This window comes from Paramisgurnus dabryanus, chromosome 4, assembly GCF_030506205.2.
Source record: "Paramisgurnus dabryanus chromosome 4, PD_genome_1.1, whole genome shotgun sequence".
Lineage (NCBI taxonomy): Eukaryota > Metazoa > Chordata > Actinopteri > Cypriniformes > Cobitidae > Paramisgurnus > Paramisgurnus dabryanus.
Window position 1 is genome coordinate 35,501,764 of NC_133340.1, and position 20,904 is coordinate 35,522,667.

Consider the following 20,904-nt stretch of genomic DNA (forward strand, 5'->3'; position numbering starts at 1 on the left):
ACGCGAAATGATAAACAATGCGCAATGCGACACTGGGAAGACTACAACTCCCATGAGCACTCCCTGCACCAAGTGATTATTTACCACCATATAAGAACTCGAGCACTGATGCACACTTTGGGAAAGATAAAAAATTGCATGGAAGTGACTGAAGAGATTTAAAGTGTGTGCACACTCTCTGGGAAAGAGCGGAGAAAAATTCATAGCGCAAACCTTTATGCACACATCCCAGTTTTGTCCGAGGTCAAAGGAAACCCGTGAGCGGAGACGTTTGCACATCATTTTAATGTAAGCTACTCCGGACAACAATAATACCCTCTAGACATTTGTCAGTAAAAGTCTTAAAAGCATTAAAGTCTTAAATCGCCAAAACATGGTTTACATGACGCAACAAACACATATTTTATAAACGCAAGCAACAAACGTGACACTCCGAACACATATTTTGAATTTGCGCCAATCGGATGAGCAGTCACGAGCTGCCACTTGTAGAAATTATGATCAAGCTTATAAATTACAATCTGCATAAACAAGTTCTGCATAAAATGAATGTACTGCTGTTGTTAATAAATATTTTAAGTGTTTTTTGTGTTTATCTTTTCAGTTAATCTTCTACACCCCTGCACCACTTGCGAAACCCACAGTAAGAGGTGTTGTTTCTGCACTCATTTCAATTATTAGCAAATACAGAAAAAACGTTGTCTAAAAAACTGCTCTGTATGGGAACTCAATGTAAGTGATGAACTTCATTACCACCCTCACCGCTGAAAGGATTTGGGGGCTTTGAAATCGGACCCAAGAAACGCAAGGTCCAACCCCAAAGTAGACTAACAAATCAAGTTCACATACATTAAGGTTTCTTATGAAAACATTTAAATTATTATTTACATAAAATAAACGTAATACAGCCACACAACAAACTTATGAAAATATTTTAATCGTTATTTGCATGAGAATTTTTTAACGCAGCCACACAATAAATAAAAACTATCACCACGATGCTCACCACTATGATTCCCCTTATCTCATGTGTTAATATTTTTTAGTGTAACAATTTATGATTTGCAAAAATAACTGTTGCATCTGTGTAGATTAGATAAGCAAAGTGTATGCGCGTTGTGCACGCTATACATTATGGTCAAGCATGCGCCCTTAAAATAGCATAATGAACAACGCGCAACGCGCCACTGACTTTAAACTTTTTTTTTCTGGTCAGTGGCGCAATTGTTTTTTGAAACTGCAAAATAGCATTAGGGATGGTTTGCGCCGGAACACGCCTCTTTTTTGCGCTGAAACGCCCAGGGAGCGCAAGTTCATTCCCTAGTTTGTCGACGTGCGCCTGTGGAGGGAAAAACCCGCTGTGCGCCGTTGCAAAATACGAATGATACATGCGTCACTGAGAAAGTCAATTGCGCTGGGTGCAAGATAGGGCCCAATAACTTAATGGTAATGATAAAGTTGTATGTTTGTGCTACAACAGTTTGGCCTGTGCAACAAAACTTTCAAACTCTGTAGCACCAGTGCAAAAAAGTGAACATACAGCCCTGCTTGAGATGAGTGTGTGTGTGTGTGGGTTTAGTTGACTTGACTCTGCTCTTTAAAGCTGCTGTTTGGTCAGTGTTGCCAGGCAACAGCAGTGATGTTCTCATGTGTGAAGTAGTTCATGACAAGCAACTGTTCCTGCCTTTAGCATGAACACACACACACACACACACGCACACACACACGCACACACACACGCACACACACACACACACACACACACACACACACACACACACACACACACACACACACACACACGTATGTCTTTCTTTCTCTCTGTGTGTGTAAGTGTGTGTGCATGTGTGGGTGGATGAACAGAGGCTCAGGTGCTTTACAGCTGTAGTGAAATGAGCAGAAGGAGATCAGGCCTGACATTACACTGAAGGCATTCTGAGCTGTGTGTGAGAATGAGTAACAAGCTGGCATCTATTCAAATCTCCATTTTATGAGGTGCGAGAAAGTTGTGACCAAATAAAAACAGTGAAAAAAACTGTAATCAAGCTATACTGTAAGTAAGGAGTAATTAACGAAGGGCCATTGTGCACAAATAATGCACACCCAAGGTCATAATGCGGCATGACGCGAAGTGGGTATTTTAAGACCTTTGTCAGGTCAGGTGTGCGTTTATCGAAAAATAATGCATACCCGTGGAACATTTCTCAACCAAATATAAAACATTCACCTGTCATATGAGGGAATAGTATTAGTGTATTAGTAGTACTGTATATGTGACCCTGACTGAGAAATCCAGGTTAAAGTCATATAATCTAATTTTGAGATTAAAGTGTCTATATCAGTGGTTCCCAACCTTTTTCACTTCAAGGCCCCCTAGTTGCCCACAACAACATTTGAAGGCCCCCCATTCACTCATTTTTTTCCAAATAAAATTAACTAGAGCTTGGAATGACTACACAGATGTATATTCGCTACTAAAATGGCCAACAAAATAAGAAACATCTTGATTTTTGCTTGTTTGTCCAATTTTTAATAATTTTAAGTCATCTTGAGCCCCCCTTGGAAATCTGCTGAGACCCCCCTGTGGGCCCCGGCCCCCCTGGTTGGGAAACACTGGTCTATATAATTTGATAGCTCTCTTATAAGCCGTGAAAGAGTTAAGGACGGTTACATGAGAAGTTACACGAGTAAATATGGGGGCACAAAATAAAACTTTTGTTTGGAGCCATAGGAATGAATGGGGCTAGGCTAAATGCTAACACATTCAAGAAGCGCTGTACAAAGATTAAAGTGCACGCATTAAAAAAAAAATAGGTATGTATTAATTCATTCAAGTTGAGATAAGAAATATTGAAAAACGGTGGCGTTTTCCTTTAATAAGTAAAACGTATCATGGGCCAAAAAGGTATCTTGTAACAATTTTTATAAACAGTTGAATAGTTTTTTTTTTCAACTTTTTTTTCTTAAAATAAACATTTGACACAAAGCAACATTTAAACGATTTTGACATAGTTGTATAACAATCTATAGTAAAATTTGAACAGTTTTTACAGACAAACACAAAGAAAAGATATAAAAGACAAAACAATTCAACCATATCAGGGGAGCGGTTTAAATCTATTTAACTCTTTCCCCGCCATTGACGAGATTTCTCGTCAATTAAGAGAAAACGCTTCCCCGCCAATGACGAGATATTCCGTCTTTCTGCAATACCGCTATTATCCACCAGGTGGCGCCCTTGCGCAACTTTTTAAAACCGGAAGTATTGCCCTATGCCAAGCTGCTGCATGTCCATGTCTGTTTTAAAGATCGCTCTGAATCGGATCTCTATGAAAAGTCCGTCATAAAAATGGAATTATTTCTGCTTTTTGCTCAAAATATGGTGTTTTTGCAAAAACCTACCCATATTCAAAAGCTGATTGCAAAAGACCCACTAAAGGTAGGATGAAACGGTTTTGTTTGTTTGAAAGCAGAGGGTCTGTTCTTTCATTTGGTATATTGTATGTTTATATATTTAAAGAAGAACATTTTCTGGAAGGCATTAAACTTTGGTGAAAATCATGAAAAACGCTGGCGCTGGCTGGCAACTTTTTTTAAAAACGCTGGCGGTAAAAGAGTTAAGTGTGTTATGATTTATAGGTTGTTTTAGTGATGCATGTTTTATTTAAAAATCATTTCGATATTAAAATAGCTTTAAATCTTCTTCTTGCACAGCAAGAAGTCTGAGGAATGTTTATCACTGACATTTTGGATCCTATCCAAACAGCTGTTTCAAAGCAGCGATCTCTCTGTGACTGAACTACTCAGGAGAAAATTATTCAATTCAAAAACATTTGAACTACTTTTTGGACAAGACTGCACATCTGAAGAAGAGATTTTACTCTTACAAAGCAAGAAAAAATTGTAATGAGAACCTGATGGAGACTATCACAGAGAGAATGTACGTTTATAGCACAAATGATGTAGACAACACAAACATGCAACCGTGACCGTTAGAGATTGAATTAAAAGTAAAAAGTGAGGAATAAAAAGAAAGTAGTACTTACTACAAAACTACTGTTAACTTTTTCTAAAATGCGTTTTTCATTTAATGCCATTGCTTCACCTTTTCTTTTCTTCACTCGCTTCTTCTCCAGCTTTTTACAGGCGTACATCTTACCAGTGGCACGAACCTGGCAGGCACAAACCTGGGAATGCATCGATAAATAAATGTTTAAGGGCCGGTTCACCGAAATCATTTTCCAGACATGGAAAATTCTGACTATAGCTCATGAGTCAAATGGACTTTTCTGACCTCATCAATGTAAATTGTTGTTGTATGTCATGTAAATATGTAATAGTTTAAGTAAATAAATACAGAAACCAAACTCACCTCACCAAATCCGCCCTTTCCCAACACCCTGTAGTGTCTAAATGTGTTTTTGGTTACTGGTTGCCTATAAATAAAATGCATATTAAATAATTAACCATAACGTTGAAATCGAAGAGGCCTTACTGGACTAGGCGTGGTTATGTAAATGAGAGCATGAATTACTTAACCAATTGGAATGGCCAACGGAGACACTCACCTCTCTAACCATTTCCACTGAAGAAAACGCGAGAAGTACATCGTCTCCTGATATGCCGAGAAAGGAGCTCCACCTAAATATTCACGAACTATCCTAAAAAAAGAATTGAGAGAATGACAGCATGAGAAAGGTGAAAAAACGGTTCATGCAAAGTGATGCATACAGCACATCTACATTAGTAGGTTTCCGACTGACTAAAAATATCTGGGCCAAATGGGTATTATTTCCTCAGACACTTCAATGTTCAGTGTTGCGTGATTTGGTTTTTATTCACAGCATCTTTAAAGGCAAAATGGTCAAAAATGATCCCTATCTGTCACTGGGGCAGTACCTTTTATTAAGGTCCTAATACGTACCCAGATATTTATGCATGTATACATGTGGTACCAATATGCACTCTTTGGTGCCAATGTGTATCTCTGAGGTACTAATATGAACTTTTTAGATGCAAAGGTGTACATTTTGCTAAAGCCTTGCTAGGACCTAAGCTAAGGTGGTACACGACTATGATTGATAGGTAGTCTGTTACACTAAAAATATGTAAAAGTGTAAAAGATGCATCTCATGATGTCATATCCTCTCACAATATCACATTCAAATATATGAACGCTAGCAAACTCTGTGCCCATAGAGATTTAACAGGAAGGATTAAAGTACTCCACCTCACCCCCTGTCAAAGAGAAAGGAAGTGTAAACTAAACAAAACTCAAACACACACATCACATGTTTACATTACTGAGACCCACAGCGGGACTACATCTAACGGTTTATTATTACCAAGTCTTCTTGAAAAAAAAAAAAAAACTAGTGCAAACCTTAATTTAACTATAAAACAGTCTTATGGCTGGTGGTCTGTGGTAAGTTTTGTTATAACAATCCAAATGCAAATAAATTTACTCAACTAGCATGTGTATAAACGCAAACCAGCCTGGATCTTATGTCTTAACAATCATTACTATTCAACATTTAGGTCACAAGTACTAATGGTATGTGCACACCAAAAAACTAATTTAATTATTTACGTGAGTATATTACATACAAAGTCAATGCAAAGACGCAAATAGAGGCAAATTCGTGACATACGAGACACGATTGCCATGAATACTTGGTGTTTTAAGTCGGTCGGTGGTACAATTTCAGTACTGCTCGATCTTACAGAAAATATATTATACCAAATAATATACCCTAACCCCAACCAAAGTTTAAGGTTTGTGCACTTGACATATTAAAGTATGCTTTTGTCATGTAAACAGACTAAAAACACCAAGTATTTAGTGATAGGCCAATATTTGCCTCAATCGTGAAAAAATTTTCAAATCCAGCAAGATATTTGCATGGCGCATGGTTTGACAAGTCCAATGGATCAGAAAATGAAAGACAGAATTGTTTTCATTCGCGCAAGTGACACAAAAAACTAAAATCGTGCGAGTAATTTTGAGTGACGCAATACGCATATCCGCTCCGCTTTTGGTGTGCACACCATAACTTCCTGTGTCATTGCATGTGTACGCGTGTATTTTCAGTGTTTCACTACCTCCTATATTTGCAAAAATGTATACAAGAAAGTGCACTGTATCCAATCTAGTTTCTGCACTTAAAATGTAACTTAAAATCTAGTTTGCCAAATGAACATTAAATGAACATTAAAGAGGACATTTCACAAGACTTTCTAAAGAAGTCAAAAAAATCTTTGGTGTCCCCAGAGTACATATGTGAAGTTTTAGCTCAAAATATCATATAGATCATTTATTATAACATGTTAAAATTGCCACTTTGTGGGTGTGAGCAAAAATGTCATGTTTTTGGGTTGGTCCTTTAAATGCAAATGAGTTGATCTCTGCACTAAATTGCACTGACGTGTTAGGATAGTGCAGATTAAGGGGCGGTATTATCCCCTTCTGACATCACAGGGGGAGACAAATTTCAATTACCTATTTTTTCACATATTTGCAGAGATTACTTCACCAAAACTAAGTTACAGGGTTGATCGTTTTCACATTTCCCAGGTTGATAGAAGCACTGGGGACCAAATTACAGCACTTAACTCTTTCACCGCCAACGTTTTTAAAAAAAGTTGCCAGCCAGCGCCAGCGTTTTTCATGATTTTCACAAAAGTTTAATGCCTTCCAGAAAATGTTCTTCTTTAAATATATAAACATACAATATACCAAATGAAAGAACAGACCCTCTGCTTTCAAACAAAAAAAACCGTTTCATCCTACCTTTAGTGGTTCTTTTGCAATCAGTTTTTGAATATGGGTAGGTTTTTGCAAAAACACCATATTTTGAGCAAAAAGCAATGATAATTCCATTTTTATGACGGACTTTTCATAGAGATCCCATTCAGAGCGATCTTTAAAACAGACACGGACATGCAGCAGCTTGCCATAGGGCAATACTTCCGGGTTTAAAAAGTTGCGGAAGGGCGCCACCTGGTGGATAATAGCGGTATTGCGGAAAGACGGAAAATCTCGTCATTGGCGGGGAAGCGTTTTCTCTTAATTGACGAGATATCTCGTCAATGGCGGGGAAAGAGTTAAAGGGGACATATCATGAAAATGTGACTTTTCCATGTTTAAAGAGTAACTAAACCCTAAACCAACTTTTTTTAGTTAATGATCTGTAAGAATGATGCTTTATTAGTGCTGTTCATTGATTTTAGTAAGTTTTTTGACATTTGGATATAAAGTGTTTTAATACTACAAAATATGGTGTAAAAACGTCTGAGTGCTGCCCTCTTCAGGTTGAACGGTGGCTACTGCAGTTGAATTTTCCTATTGGATGTTGGGTCCAAGAACTAACTCGTGACGTAAGCAGGTTTAAGATCACCACGCCCTTGTTACGATCTCACCACACACTTAGTTCGTCCCCTCTATCTCCTTTGGGATCTGCCCACTTTTCTTGCATTTTTCAAATATTGCAGTGGGTGGAGTCAGGCTCTGACCAGGGGTTTAGTTACTCTTTAAGTAATATCTGCTGATATAAGTCCATCATTGCATATTGTGTATTATTTTGCACACTATTTTACTACCACTACCAGTTTTGGGTTTTTCTAATCAAGTGACCCCAAAGTTTGAACTGGAAGTGTGCGTTTAATAACAGCAGCCAATGCACTTGGCACAAATGGCAGCCTGGACCAACTTGCTTTAAAAGCATGAGTGGTTACCTAGTAAACTCCTGGAAGAGCTCTTTACATGGAGTCTGCTCCAGTTTTTGCCTGCATTCCCCCACCACGTCCTGAGAAATGTCTGGTAGATGAGCTGCTGACTACAAGGGGAAAAAGAGCACGAGAGGGAGAGAGGAAAAACAGGAAGAGGGGTTGATAGAAAACAGAGTGTTATTCCAATGTTCCAACATTAATTCGGTACAGAAATTTTTTAGGGCACGTGCATGCACGAGTGTCAGAACAGGTGTGCGTAGGAATAAATGACATAAATATTTACCCCGTTATTAAAATATGTGTCTAAAATATTTAAACCGAAGTCTCTTCTCTTCTCATCCGGAGCCACCTGATACATCGCCTAAACAAACACACGCAAATAATTCAGAAATGAGGGATATATACTGGAAATCAGTAGTTATAGTCGGTAAGAGCAAAGCTTGTCAAACATGAGTTTAGTTACAGAAAGAGTAACAATTTATGGGTGATTCTGTTACTATAGGCAAATAAACAATACATGTGTTTACTCTAGAGGTATTTAAAGTCAATAAGAGATACAAATGAGGAGCTCAGACGCAAAAGCAGCCAAGCGCCACCTCGGTCAAAAATAAGATATTAACCGAATGCTCTTGTCACGCATCATATGTTAATAAAATGCTTTCGCTTCAAATCCACATAATACCATCATCAGGCCATTTAGGAATATAGAATTGTTGGCAGAATCTGCTAAATGCCAGGTTGATTTTTAGCAAAGTACTCTAAGTGCACAAAAAAGAATTGAATAAACAACAACACCCAAGACCACCATGGGTCACATTCCAACTTCCCTTGCGAGTACACTGACCTTAATACAACTCGAACGTGGCACTGACATGGATCACAGCGTCCCCTAATGTGTGGTTCAGTTTCTTTAATTTTACATTCTGACTTAACATTTGCAGTTTTTTTTAGTTGTATCTTTAGTGGTTTTAAAATTGTGCCGTGTACTAGGGTTGTGCCAATAGGGACTTTAAGCAACAGCTGGGAATGGAACGGCTACGGCGACCGGAAGTATGCTGTCACACCGCCGTAGCCAAGAACGTAAAATCACTAAGCAACCGTAAACAGGACAGCGCAACGCAGTATTAATTCATTTATTGAGAAACAAAAAAATGTCATTTAAAAAAGCAAGAGAAGGGTTGGTTTTGTCATTAAATTACAATCTTTTGTCAGAAAATGAGTTTTTACTATTGTATGATGTAAATAAGTCTAAAACCTAGATTTAAGCAATACTTGAAAACATTGAATACTTCAAAATCTTTAAAATTAGCTTAAATTTAAAACATTTTAACAGACATTATATAAAAGACATGTGGTACAATCATAAACTGATGCAATTACAATGTCATATGCCATAAAACATAACATTTATTTACACAAACTCTCACGTTGTAGCGACTACGGCAAATCAGCTGTTCTCCCGTAGTAGACCGTTACAGTAGAACGTTGCAAAGTAGCAGTTAAATTCGCGCATGCGCAATACAACGCCAGAATGCCGTTGCCGTTCCACCAGAGGCTGTTGCTTAAAGTCCCTAATAGCCTAGGGATGCTCCGATCGATGGGCCGATAATGCTTGCTATGATTCTCAATGAATTACGGTGAAATTCCGCTAAATCCAAAAGCCAGGGAGCGCTCTCGTGCAGAAACTCAAAATGCGCTGTAGACGAAAAAATAATACACACGGAGATATGATGACATGCAGCTCCAGGAAATGGCTTAAGGATATATTTATATTGCTGTTCTTCAAACCTTTTCAGGAATTTTTATGATAATAAAGAATATGTATAATTATTATGTTTGACGAGTGCTGCTTTTTCAAATGCATGTTATAAACGACTCAAACTAACAGCTATTTCAGATTGATAAGGACTTACTGATCAAAAGCCGAAGAACATGAAATAGCTGTGAATAAGATCGGCTGTCCGATTCAGAATAGTGATCGACCACAAATTTTTAGTGGATATCGGCATTGATCGGAGCACCCCTACAATAGACATAGTCAGACATATGGACGATAGCAAGCCTTCATAACCATAACAGCGAGTGTGTTGGTCCTGCTCCCTAGCACGCAGGAAATTTCAGAGCACCTGGGCTTTAATGATACGCTCTGATTTATGGCATCAGTTTTAAGAAGGTTGTTGTCATGACAGTGTTGCCCTTAGAATAAATCTGGTTCTTTTTTGTCCACCAATTAAGTGGCTTGTCATAAAGGAGTACAAAATGAACAAATAAATTAATTGGTAAACTATTACCTCGCCCGATCTCACAGGCGATAGGATGATCTCACTATGGGGCATATCGCACAACACTACGGGGTACGTACAGTACGCAAGCACTCTTTTGATGACGAAAATTGCATCACACGCATTGTATGCGGACCCTTGCATATGCATAAAAATTGACTATTTTTCTGCCTTTATAGTTAGCAAATTAATGTGTATATTATAGCAATGGTATAGGTGTAAGCGTATTATATATGTAATATTTTTTGACAGCTTTCTATGTTAATCTAGAAATTAAGTAATTTAAAGTCCTCAAGAAGGTAGAGGAGGGAGTTATCTCTTCATAGATCATCTTTAGTCATCATAAGATGTTAGAGCGAACATTTTTCAACACTTTTTAATTTGCGATTTATTATCAACAGAAAGAACTAAAAGAAAAATAAATCACTATTCAACGCTGGTAGTGCAAAGTGCCAGTGTAGTTACAGAATCACCCATGTTTGACTATAGAGACAACTTTCAGGTGGAGGTATGTGTGTGCCAGTGTAAAGCAGAAATGGAAAGCGAGTAAACGTAAGGGAAGCTTTACGTATGCCAGCATGTGTGTTTGTGCAGTGATTTCGTACCACAGAATCCAGGAACTCGATGCACCGTCGTAACTTAGGCTGAGTGTCGCAGTACTGACGAAACAACTGACGACCAATTGGTTGCTTCTCACAAAGGCTGGTGTAATCTCTCTCTGAAAAAAGAGAAAGTTTTCATCTTCAGTGTGTTATTATTTTTAACAGTTATGTCATGCTAAACATTGAATTCACCCTGACCTTTAGAAAGCATTGCACTATGAAAACAATGCAACTTTTCATACTGTAACTTTCAATCCAAAAATGTAATTTATTAAAAGTGATCTGCAATATGACCTTCTGTACTTCCGTAAGCCGACCACCCACAGTTTTATGTCAGTGATCAAGTACAATAAATAGGGAGTATAATAAAATAATAACAAGGAAGTAGGAAAGACACTTTTATTACCAACCAGTAGAAGACAACAATACTGTTATTCTGTTACTATTATTGAAGATAAAGTTTTGTATAGAAATTAATAAGTATACACAGTGTATTTGTGTTTATTAAACAAATTTCGAATCCATTCAGCTGATCTCCGGGTCTGACTGCACCACTTTTAGCATAGCTTAGCATAATCCATTGAATCAGATTAGACCATTTAGCATCACGCTAAAAATAACCAAAGTGTTTCGATATTTTTCCTATTTAAAGACTATGTAGTTACATTGTGTACTAAAACTGACGGAAAATGTAAATTTGCGATTTTCTAGGCCAATAGTTAGGAACTATACTCTAATTGATGCGCAATGATATTACGCAGTGTACGAAAATAGTCCTCTGCTATTGAAAGTTACCAATGGAACTATTTTCAGGCGCTGCATAATATCTTTGCACCTCCTGCAACCATGTTACGGCAGCAAAGTCCTTGCTTATTACGCCAGAATGAGAGTATAGTTCCTAGTCATATCTGCCTAAAAAAAAATCGCAACTTTTAATTTTCTGACGGTTTTAGTACAGATTGTAACTTCAGAAGAGTAAGTTTTAAATAGGAAAAATATCGAAACTTTTTGGTTATTTTTGAGCGCGATGCTAATGGTCTAATCAGATTCAATGGACTGTGCTAAGCTTTGCTAAAAGTGGTACCGCCAGACCCGGAGATCGGCTGAATGGATTTCAAAACGGTACAAATCAAATGTTTAACTTTATGGAAGCTGGAAAATGAGCATATTTAAAAAACAAAAAACAAATGAAGTGTCCCTTTAAGAGAAAGATACAATAATATTGCTCCATTGGATTCCATTGTAGAAAAAATTATACTATGAAAGTGAATAGTGCCCCAGATCAATCTTCTTTTGTGCTCAACAGAATAAAAAACCGTATACAGGTTTGAAACAACTTGAAGGAAAGTAAATGACAATATTTTCATTTTTGGGTGAAATATTGAGTGATTGCGTCTTAAAGTCACAGCAACCCAATCCAACAAAACCCACAAAAAAACAACCATTTAATTCTAAGTGTCAAACACAGTGACAAAGCGGTCATGTAAAACTAAATTATGACTGTTTTTGGTACAAACATCCTCGATTAACATTCTAAGTGTACCACAGGGAAATACTAAAATGACAAAAAATGCATGACATGACACTTTATTGAGATATTTCCTTCACACAAAGTGCAAATCCGGGTACAAGGCTACTCTGTAAAATAGGAAGGAATTGGCGTACAGTCAGCAAGCATACGGTCACATCCACAACACTATGTAAATCACAGTAATGGTGAGGAGAGAGCTTAAGTTGAGCCCTTGTGGCGCAGGACTCTCTGGAACATTACAGCCCTAGTGCATTCTGGGCCAAGAGGAAACAGACTCAGCCGGGACCCCTTTACTGTGCCAAGATCCGCAGCTGTCTGACGCAAACACACACACCTGCCCACATATCGGCATACATTTTTTACTGAAAGCAACATTATAAGTGGTATAAACCATGCCCTTTAATGAGGAACAGATAATATTTATAGTTAGTCTGGCCCCAGACAGTTCATGTACGACCCAAAGACATCATTTGGTAAGCATTATGTTATGAATATTGGGAACAAAAACATGTGCTAGGCATCTTATAAAGAGCAGATTTACATACATCAAGTCATAAACCTCTCCGATGAATGTCGTTATGACATCCGGCATGAAACGTCTTCCAGATGTAAACATGCATAAGAAGTAAATGTGCTGCCAGGGGGGTTTGTAAACCATACAATGACCTAATCCTTAAATCAACTGAATCAGAATTAAAGTTTTAATGTCAACTGTGTCCCAGCTGCAAACCCCTCCATGTTTAACCTCAGTTTTTGAGCTCTCTGCTACCAACAACCGTGGAAAACGACATTGAAAGTCACCTAAATCTAATTTGTTCCCCATTTTTGGTTTGAAAGTCAAGCTTGCTCCAACAGAGATTCAAAGTAGGCCTGCCCTGTACAATACTGACATTGTAATGTTTTTTTTTTTTTTTTGCTATGTAATTTGCGATTTGAGAAATACAGGACAACTACACTGTACTTTGTGTAGCTCATAGATTTTTTTTCAGATAATTTTGGGATGTCGCTTGACACTGTTCTCATCTGGCAAAGGCCTCTGAAATAGTTTTGAAATAAATGTACTGGATGTTCTAACAATTGCAAAAGTGAACATTGCGACGTCGATGCTGAAACGATTCAAAGCCAATTGAATCCCCTTTCTTCACTAGTCTCCATGTTTAACTAATTCAGTGATTGTCTGAATACAAATTTAAACAAATATCAATTCTGTGGCATTGGCCATTTTTAATAGCTTATTCCCAACTCATTTCTGAATGGTCTTGGACACATTCTTCTTACCAATGGTGCGTCTCAGCTCCTCACACTGACTGATATGTGGCAGTTTCAGCATCTCCTTCCATTTCTTGCTCCGTCCATTCCGCTTCCCACCTCCTCCTATGACAAATAGAAAGTTAAAGAAAGTTAATACAGCGTTAATGTCTGTATTAGAAATTTTAATTGTTTATTATTCATATATTGTTCATTTATACTATCTGTTGATTTGCTATTTTACTCAGAAAAGTTTATACGTGTTTGATGATTGTTTAACTGCAAGAGAGGTAAGATGGAGCTCAGTCTAGCAGACATCCTGTGTCTTTGTGAAATAGCAAGTGCATACCTTGGTCAGCAAATGTGCAAGAGAGTATTAAAATGTCAATGATTATCTTAAAAAAAAAAAGTGGTTTTACAAAAGAGGAGGTGTGAATTGTTCTGCATAGAGAACTCTACCTATAAATACTGAGACAACCTAAAAGGGTTTGGGCTTTAAGACAGAAATTCACTGTGGTCATTGCTCCGAAGATCTTGTGAAATCGTCGACCACAACATGTCTCCATCCACACATTAGTCCCTTTTACACGTATAGTCTTTACTGGTAAATTACTGGGAAATTGCAGTTAACAGGTCATGTGTGTAGATAATCTTTCCGGTAAATCAGTGCTGCCAATAGGCTTTATGCTCAGCTGCACTACTTCCTGAACTTCAGCCAGCTCCTTGTTTCCTGTCTTCCATTATTGGACAAACTGATTAATCCAGGTGTGCCTGACCTCAGTAGTCACAACAACAATAATCAGACACGACTGGATTAATCAGTTTGGCTAATTTCTCTTACATTATATGTTATTATTGCAAAATGCATTTTTGCAATATTATTTTGAATAAATACAAAAACAATTATTGGGTTTTTAATAATGTTATTGTGTTCCAGATTTACGATAATATTAAATTATAATCAAATTACACTTATATATGAGATATCCACATTATTTTATCAGGTTTTGTTACACGTGGTCAAATATTTAGTAATACATAATCTGAATAACTAAGCAACAGCCCACCTTTTATAAAGTTAAGATTTAATAATAATTTATATTTAGTTATACTACTACATCAGGGTTTCCCGCAGAAAATTTGCTAGTCAAGGTGGTAGGGTTGGACAGGGGGCGGGGCCAAGGGTGTGGTAATCAAAGGGGCGGGGCGTATGCGTCACGATGAAAATTTAAATATTTTCATAAAATAAATAAATAAAATATTTATTTTTAAAACACTCAAATAAAACTTAATTTTGAAGAAACTATGACAAAAAATGAACAAATACTAGATTATTAAAGAATTGTAATGTTTTTAACAGATACCCCTAATGGGAATAGCTGCGTTATGAAGTGAAACTAAAGGGTTAATAAACACAAACTAAAGCAAATCATCTCGCGAACAATGATAGATTGCGCAAAAATGGTAAAACTGATTATTTCCCACTATTAATTACATTCTCTTAAAGGAGTGTAACTGTAGCATGTAAATAATGCACATGAATAAAGTGAGCAAGAGCGCTCAACAATTATATCTAATCAACAGGCACATGAAACCTTAGCAGGTTGCTCAGACAACAAAATCACCAGCTAACTTACTTTAAAATAAGAAGAACTATAGACTAATACAATAACAGGCTTGAATAACCCCAAAACATAAGTCCACTTACAGTTCTCACGGACACGTGTTTTATCAACTGGCTATCCTCCAGACATGACGGAGCACGTCTTATCTCATTTCGGCCATGTGGTGTGCGTGCACGCTCGCGGTGTGAAGGATGTCCATGCTATTCTCCGAGATGTTTTATCAACTGGCTAGTTATCCTCCAGACAGTGACGGTCCGGACTACGTCTTTCTAATTTCGGCCGTGTGGCGCGCGTCCCCACATGCGGTGTGATGCGCGTACGCGCTATTCTCCGAGATTAACTTCACGGCCTTTTGTGCAGCGAAATTTTTTTTTTTTTTGACAAGTTAGTTAAGGCGGTAGGGTTTCCAAGCTTAGGCGGGCTGCCTTAACTGAAATATGCTGCCGGAAAGCCTGTACAAAGTTTAGTTAAATAAAGTCATAATAGGATTTTTGAAGAGCATTGACCTACGATCATTAAGTAGTTGTAAATGTATGAGCATGACACATTTACAAAGGATTAATACACAAGATACAACAAAACCAACATATGGTCAACATAAGGCGATCAGAAATTATAATACACTGCAGACATAAATATGAGAACTGAAATTTTCCAGATGTTTTTGTCTCCAATGCCCTTTATATGAGTTCACTATACCTTTGGTATAGACGGTTTCAGCAGTAACAACATAAACAAGCGGCTGTCGCGGTCCGCAGGTAACTTCCGGTAAACTCCGCTAAGAATAAATAACAACAAAGTTTTTAAACGTAGTTTATTTATATAACAAGCAAAAAAAACAACCCATAGATTATCTAGGAAACCAAAACATTTGTTATTTTCGACGAGGCATTCGTTCAAGAGATCAGTTTAGTAACTAGTCAGACCATTAAAAAAACGAAACCGGAAGTAAGGTTCGGATCCAGACGTGTATCACGTGCGTCTGATGAAACCGTCTATACAACTTTCTAGTGTTCATGACAAATCAAACCTGTAAGGTATAAAATAATCTGATAATTCAGTAGTAGCTCAATAGCAAGGTCAGGGGTTTATGAACGCTTTGGATAAAAGCTTCAAACACATGCATGCATAAATGTAAATAATTAGATCCTGTTGACATGTAATTGCAAACAGCTTGTCATGAGGCAAAAATGCTGCACCACCATTTCTGGCACCCTTGAAAACCTAATACAGGTTTTCTTTCAGAACATACTGTAAATTCAGTGACACCAAATTGCCATAATGGAGTCAAAACACTTTAGGGAGAGAGGTGAATGATCATTCCCACATTCGTGTCACTTCACCGAGTTCAGTGTGAAAGGCCTTTTGGACAACATGACTATAAACCATCCAATCTCAATGGCTCTGGGAGCTGGCGTGCTCTTCCAAGACTTGTAAACAAGGTATTGAGTTGATACAAAAAGTGCTTTTAAGAAAGAAATTAGCTCTATCCTGTAGCTCAGTTAGGAGGGAATTGCATTAGGACACACATACTGAAAATATGTATGACTTAAATGCACTTGGATAAAGCCAAATGCATGAATGTAATGTAATGTAATCGCCTGCGATTCTCATGCATGTCTCATCAGTAAAGCCAGTTTGGTGATTAGTAGTAAATCGCCATTACCTGCTTTCAGATGGAGCGACATTTACTACACAGGGCCATATTTCACCAAGAAGCTAAAATCGCGTTCCTAATTGAAGATGATCTTCCATAGGGTGACCATACGTGCCATTCTTCCCGGACGCATCCAGGATTTCGGTGCGTCTTCCGGAAGTCGTATTTGTTGACCGCATACGCCATTCAGTTAAAAACATAAGATATACAATCGTGGTTTCATTCTTACCTTAAAATGTAACGGTTGCTTTTCTGTAATAATAATAATAATCCTCTATGACGTATGCGGACGACAAATATGACTTCCGGAAGACGAACACAAAATCCTGGACGGGATGCGTCCGGGAAGAATGGCACGTATGGTCACCCTTTCTTCCACGATTATGAACGCGATTTTTGCCTAGCTTTCAGTGAAATACAGTTCTGTGTAGTAAATGCCGCTCCATCTGAAAGCAGGTGATAGCGGTTTAATACTAATCACCGAACCGGCTTTACTGATGAGACACGCATGAGAATCGGAGAATCTCAGACGATTTTTTTTTTTCGCCAGCTCTAATGAAATGTAAACTGACTGTATATTCAAGGTTTCCAAAGTAATACAGTATAAACTCTTAATAGTTAGTAAACGAGATTAATGCACTGTTCGGACAGAACAGTACAGACATGTTTTTAATATGTCATGCCTCTGGGTGTCGTTTCAACCCAAACCATTGCTTGATTATATACAGATATTAACATACACTGCAAATATATACAGGTACGTAAATGTATTTAAAAAAAAGTTTTAGTGATTCATTATGATAAGATCAGCATCTGGTGGTAGTGTCTATACTGTAATGTTCCTACTGGCCTCAACATACATACATACATACTACTACTACTACACACACGCAAACATTAAGCTGTTGAACCGGTCAAACCATCATATTTGAAAAGCATGTCTACAATCTACTTGAGGAACAACAAGGATAGACAAGGGACAGATATTGGTGAAGATAGCTTGTACCAACAAGGCCTGATCACATTGGCTTGGTTTTGTCAACTTGAAACTAAACCTGTAACCCTGAGTTTGTTTAACCATTTTCATGGTACAGGCCCCTGGTTATGTGACACCACAGTTTTTCTATATTTTTCTATGCCTCAACTTAGACAAATGAATTCATACCTATCTTTTTTCAATGTATGCACTTAATCTTTGTACAGTGCTTTGTGAATGTGTTAGCATTTCTCAGGATCCAAACAGGGATGAATTTAGAAGCCACCAAACGCTTCCATGTTTTCTCTATTTAAAGACTGTTACATGATTAGTTACATGAGTAAGTATGGTGGCATAAAATAAAACGTGGCGATTTTTTAAGTGGATAAAAAATGAGAACTATATTGTATGGCGCAAGAGCACTTAGTTTGCAGCACTTCAGCCTCGGCCCGCAGTAACATCATCACTCCTGACTAGTCTTCCTCTCGCTCAAACTTCTGTCAATATTACTGCGCCCGAGGTCAAATTGCTGCAAACTAAGTGCCCTTCCACTATACAATATAATTTTTTTATCCGCTAAAAAGAAAACGCCACGTTTTATTTAGTGCCACCATACTTACTTTTGTCACTACTCTGTAACATGTCTTTAAATAAGGAAAACATGGAAGTGTTTGGTGGCTTCTAAATTCATCCTTGTTTGGATCCTAAGGAATGAATAGGGCTAGGCTAAATGCTAACACATTCATGATGCGTTGTACAAAGATTAAGTGCACGTATTGAAAAAAGGAAGGTATGTCCTACCATTGAGCTATACACTTTTCAACCCAAAGTGGATTATGGTATTCTTGCTCAAGGTAAAATAACAAGAATAAACATAAGTTGAAGCTACAGGTCAAACGTACACCTCATAAAATGCAAACAAAACAGCACATATCGAAAAGAAACTGGAAAAGCCGGTCCTAGCTCTTATCTTAGTGATTCTTCAAAGTTGCCTTAAAGTGGATTAAGCCAGGATACCCCTTTGTCCATGCAGGACTCCAAATAAACAGTGTGTGAATTTCTTTTGGAAGGGCCATAACCATAGACATTGAGGGGGACATGTCCGCCGATAATCAGAAATCAGAATTTTATATACCTACAGCCCTAAATGCTTTGGCCACCCCATTGCTAAAGATGTGGTTATGTCATTGTTTAAAGCGCAGAACATAACATTAAAGGATTAGACCATTTTCTTTAAAAAAAAATCCAGATAATTTACCCATCACCATGTCATCCAAAATGTTGATGTCTTTCTTTGTTCAGTCGAGAAGAAATTATGTTTTTTGGAAAATTTCTAATTTTAATGGACTTTAATGGACCCTAACACTCAACACTTCACAGTTTTTTTCAACGCAGTTTTAAAGTACTCTAAATGATAAGGGTCTTATCTAGCAGAACGATTGTCATTTTTGGCAAGAAAAATAAAAAATATGCACTTTTAAACAACAACTTCTCGTCTATCTCCGGTCCTGTGATGCGCCAGCGCGACCACACGCAATACGTCATCACGTCAAGAGATCACGAATGATGTATGCAAAACTTTCTCTACACTTGTAAACACTGGGGCGTAGAGGACCGTTCCGACATTGTTGTATGTGGAATGATAGTAATTAATGTCTTTGTGTTAGTTTATTGTTTAAAATGGTCCGCAAATGTGCGTTTCATACATGTAACACGTGACCTTTCTACGTTTACGTGAGGTCATGCTGCCGCATCACAGGACCGGAGACAGACGAGAAGTTGTGGTTTAAAAGTGCATATTTTTAATTTTTCTTGTCAAAAATGACAATCGTTTCGCTAAATAAGACCATTATGCCTCGTTTGGGATTGTTTAGAGTCCTTTGAAACCCCGTTGAAAAAAACTGTTAAGTGTTGAGTTAAGTGTTGGGGTCCATTAAAGTCCATTAAAATGAGAACAATTCTGGAAAGTTTCCTCAAAAAACATAATTTCTTCTCGACTGAACTAAGAAAAACATCAACATTTTGGATGACATGGTGGTGAGAAAATTATCTGGATTTTTTTAAAGAAAATTGACTAATTCTTTAAGACACGACTCACTTATTCCCAGTTAGTTCATCCGAAGAAACATTTGTGTGTTATTATCTTAGCAAACATTACAGTTCAAGCCTACAGACCAGGTCAAACCTGTTTACTTTTCATAACCATCAGGATAGTTTAACTAATGGCTACTTTAAATAACACTGTGAGCTTAACAATAAGTACAAATATGACCCTAATATTAAGCATTTCATTCAATTTAACACTGCAAACAAAGGCCTTGTTTACACCTGGAATTAAAATAAAAGTGTGGTGTGATCCTTTCGCATTTTTAGTGGAATTATCCATGCTATTTTAATCAAGTACTTGAAATTACTGAACTTTGGATGTGCGTGCGTCACACGGTATGCGTCACAGCAAGTAGAGTTCATGCAAACCGGGAAAGTTTAGCAAAATGTTGTGCATGTACATTCATAGGCTTATCCAAATTAACGTTGTTTTATATTACAGCTGCATTTTAAACCCAGCGTTTTCAGGCAATGGATGACGGATAAAAAGTTGCTTTTTCGCTGTTGTGATGCATTACACTACAAATGCAATGTAGCCACATGCACGCCTGACTACCTACAAATGTGGTTTCACTAAACATTTTGGACCCTGTCCACTTGTGATTGGATCACCTGAGACGGATGTTAAAAACAGCTTTAAACTTGAACGGTATCGTAAATAATTTCTAACTATTTTGCTTTTCATCTTTACTTAATCACTAACAATACTCTTCAGAAACTTCACTCAAAAAATACAATTCAGGCATCATGTACTCCATCTCTAAAAGTCTTTTGAAATCCATTCTGAGTCCCATGGAAGAATGAAAGTCGTACATGATTGGGAAACCATGAAGGTGAGTAACTAATGACAGAATTTGCATTTTCGAGTGAACTTCCCCTTTAATGTGGAAGCTGGAAGAGATTGTAATCTGCTTCCAAGCTTATTCAACCCGAAGTATATTAAAATTTGCTGCTTTGCCAGCCATCCGCAGCTGCCTGCGAGTCTGTGCATGAGGGAGGAACCAGATGTATGCGTTTATAACAGAACTACCCAGGAAACAAACTTTGTTTAAAGCACCTTTTAAAGTCAAACACAAGCCTCCAAAAACAAAAATCACGGAAAAATGTACTAGTATTGGTACGCAGAGAAATAAACTATTGTATTTACAT

At 37.5% G+C, this 20,904-nt stretch overlaps 1 protein-coding gene across 3 annotated transcripts in view; it reads right to left on the bottom strand.

Moving 5' to 3' along the window:
• The window catches only part of grk4 (G protein-coupled receptor kinase 4), a 35,136-nt gene that overhangs the window by 10,040 nt on the left and 4,192 nt on the right, over window positions 1–20,904 (bottom strand). For 2 of the 3 annotated variants that reach the window (XM_065254372.2, XM_065254371.2), the window contains exons 2-8: window positions 13,422–13,517; window positions 10,616–10,728; window positions 8,012–8,089; window positions 7,735–7,835; window positions 4,569–4,661; window positions 4,373–4,436; window positions 4,047–4,187 (exon numbers count right to left, since the gene is read on the bottom strand). In XM_065254372.2, the coding sequence (XP_065110444.1) occupies window positions 4,047–4,187; window positions 4,373–4,436; window positions 4,569–4,661; window positions 7,735–7,835; window positions 8,012–8,089; window positions 10,616–10,728; window positions 13,422–13,517 (686 nt within the window). The remainder of the gene's footprint in view (window positions 1–4,046; window positions 4,188–4,372; window positions 4,437–4,568; window positions 4,662–7,734; window positions 7,836–8,011; window positions 8,090–10,615; window positions 10,729–13,421; window positions 13,518–20,904) is intronic. The other variant, XM_065254373.2, reaches the window with a different exon arrangement.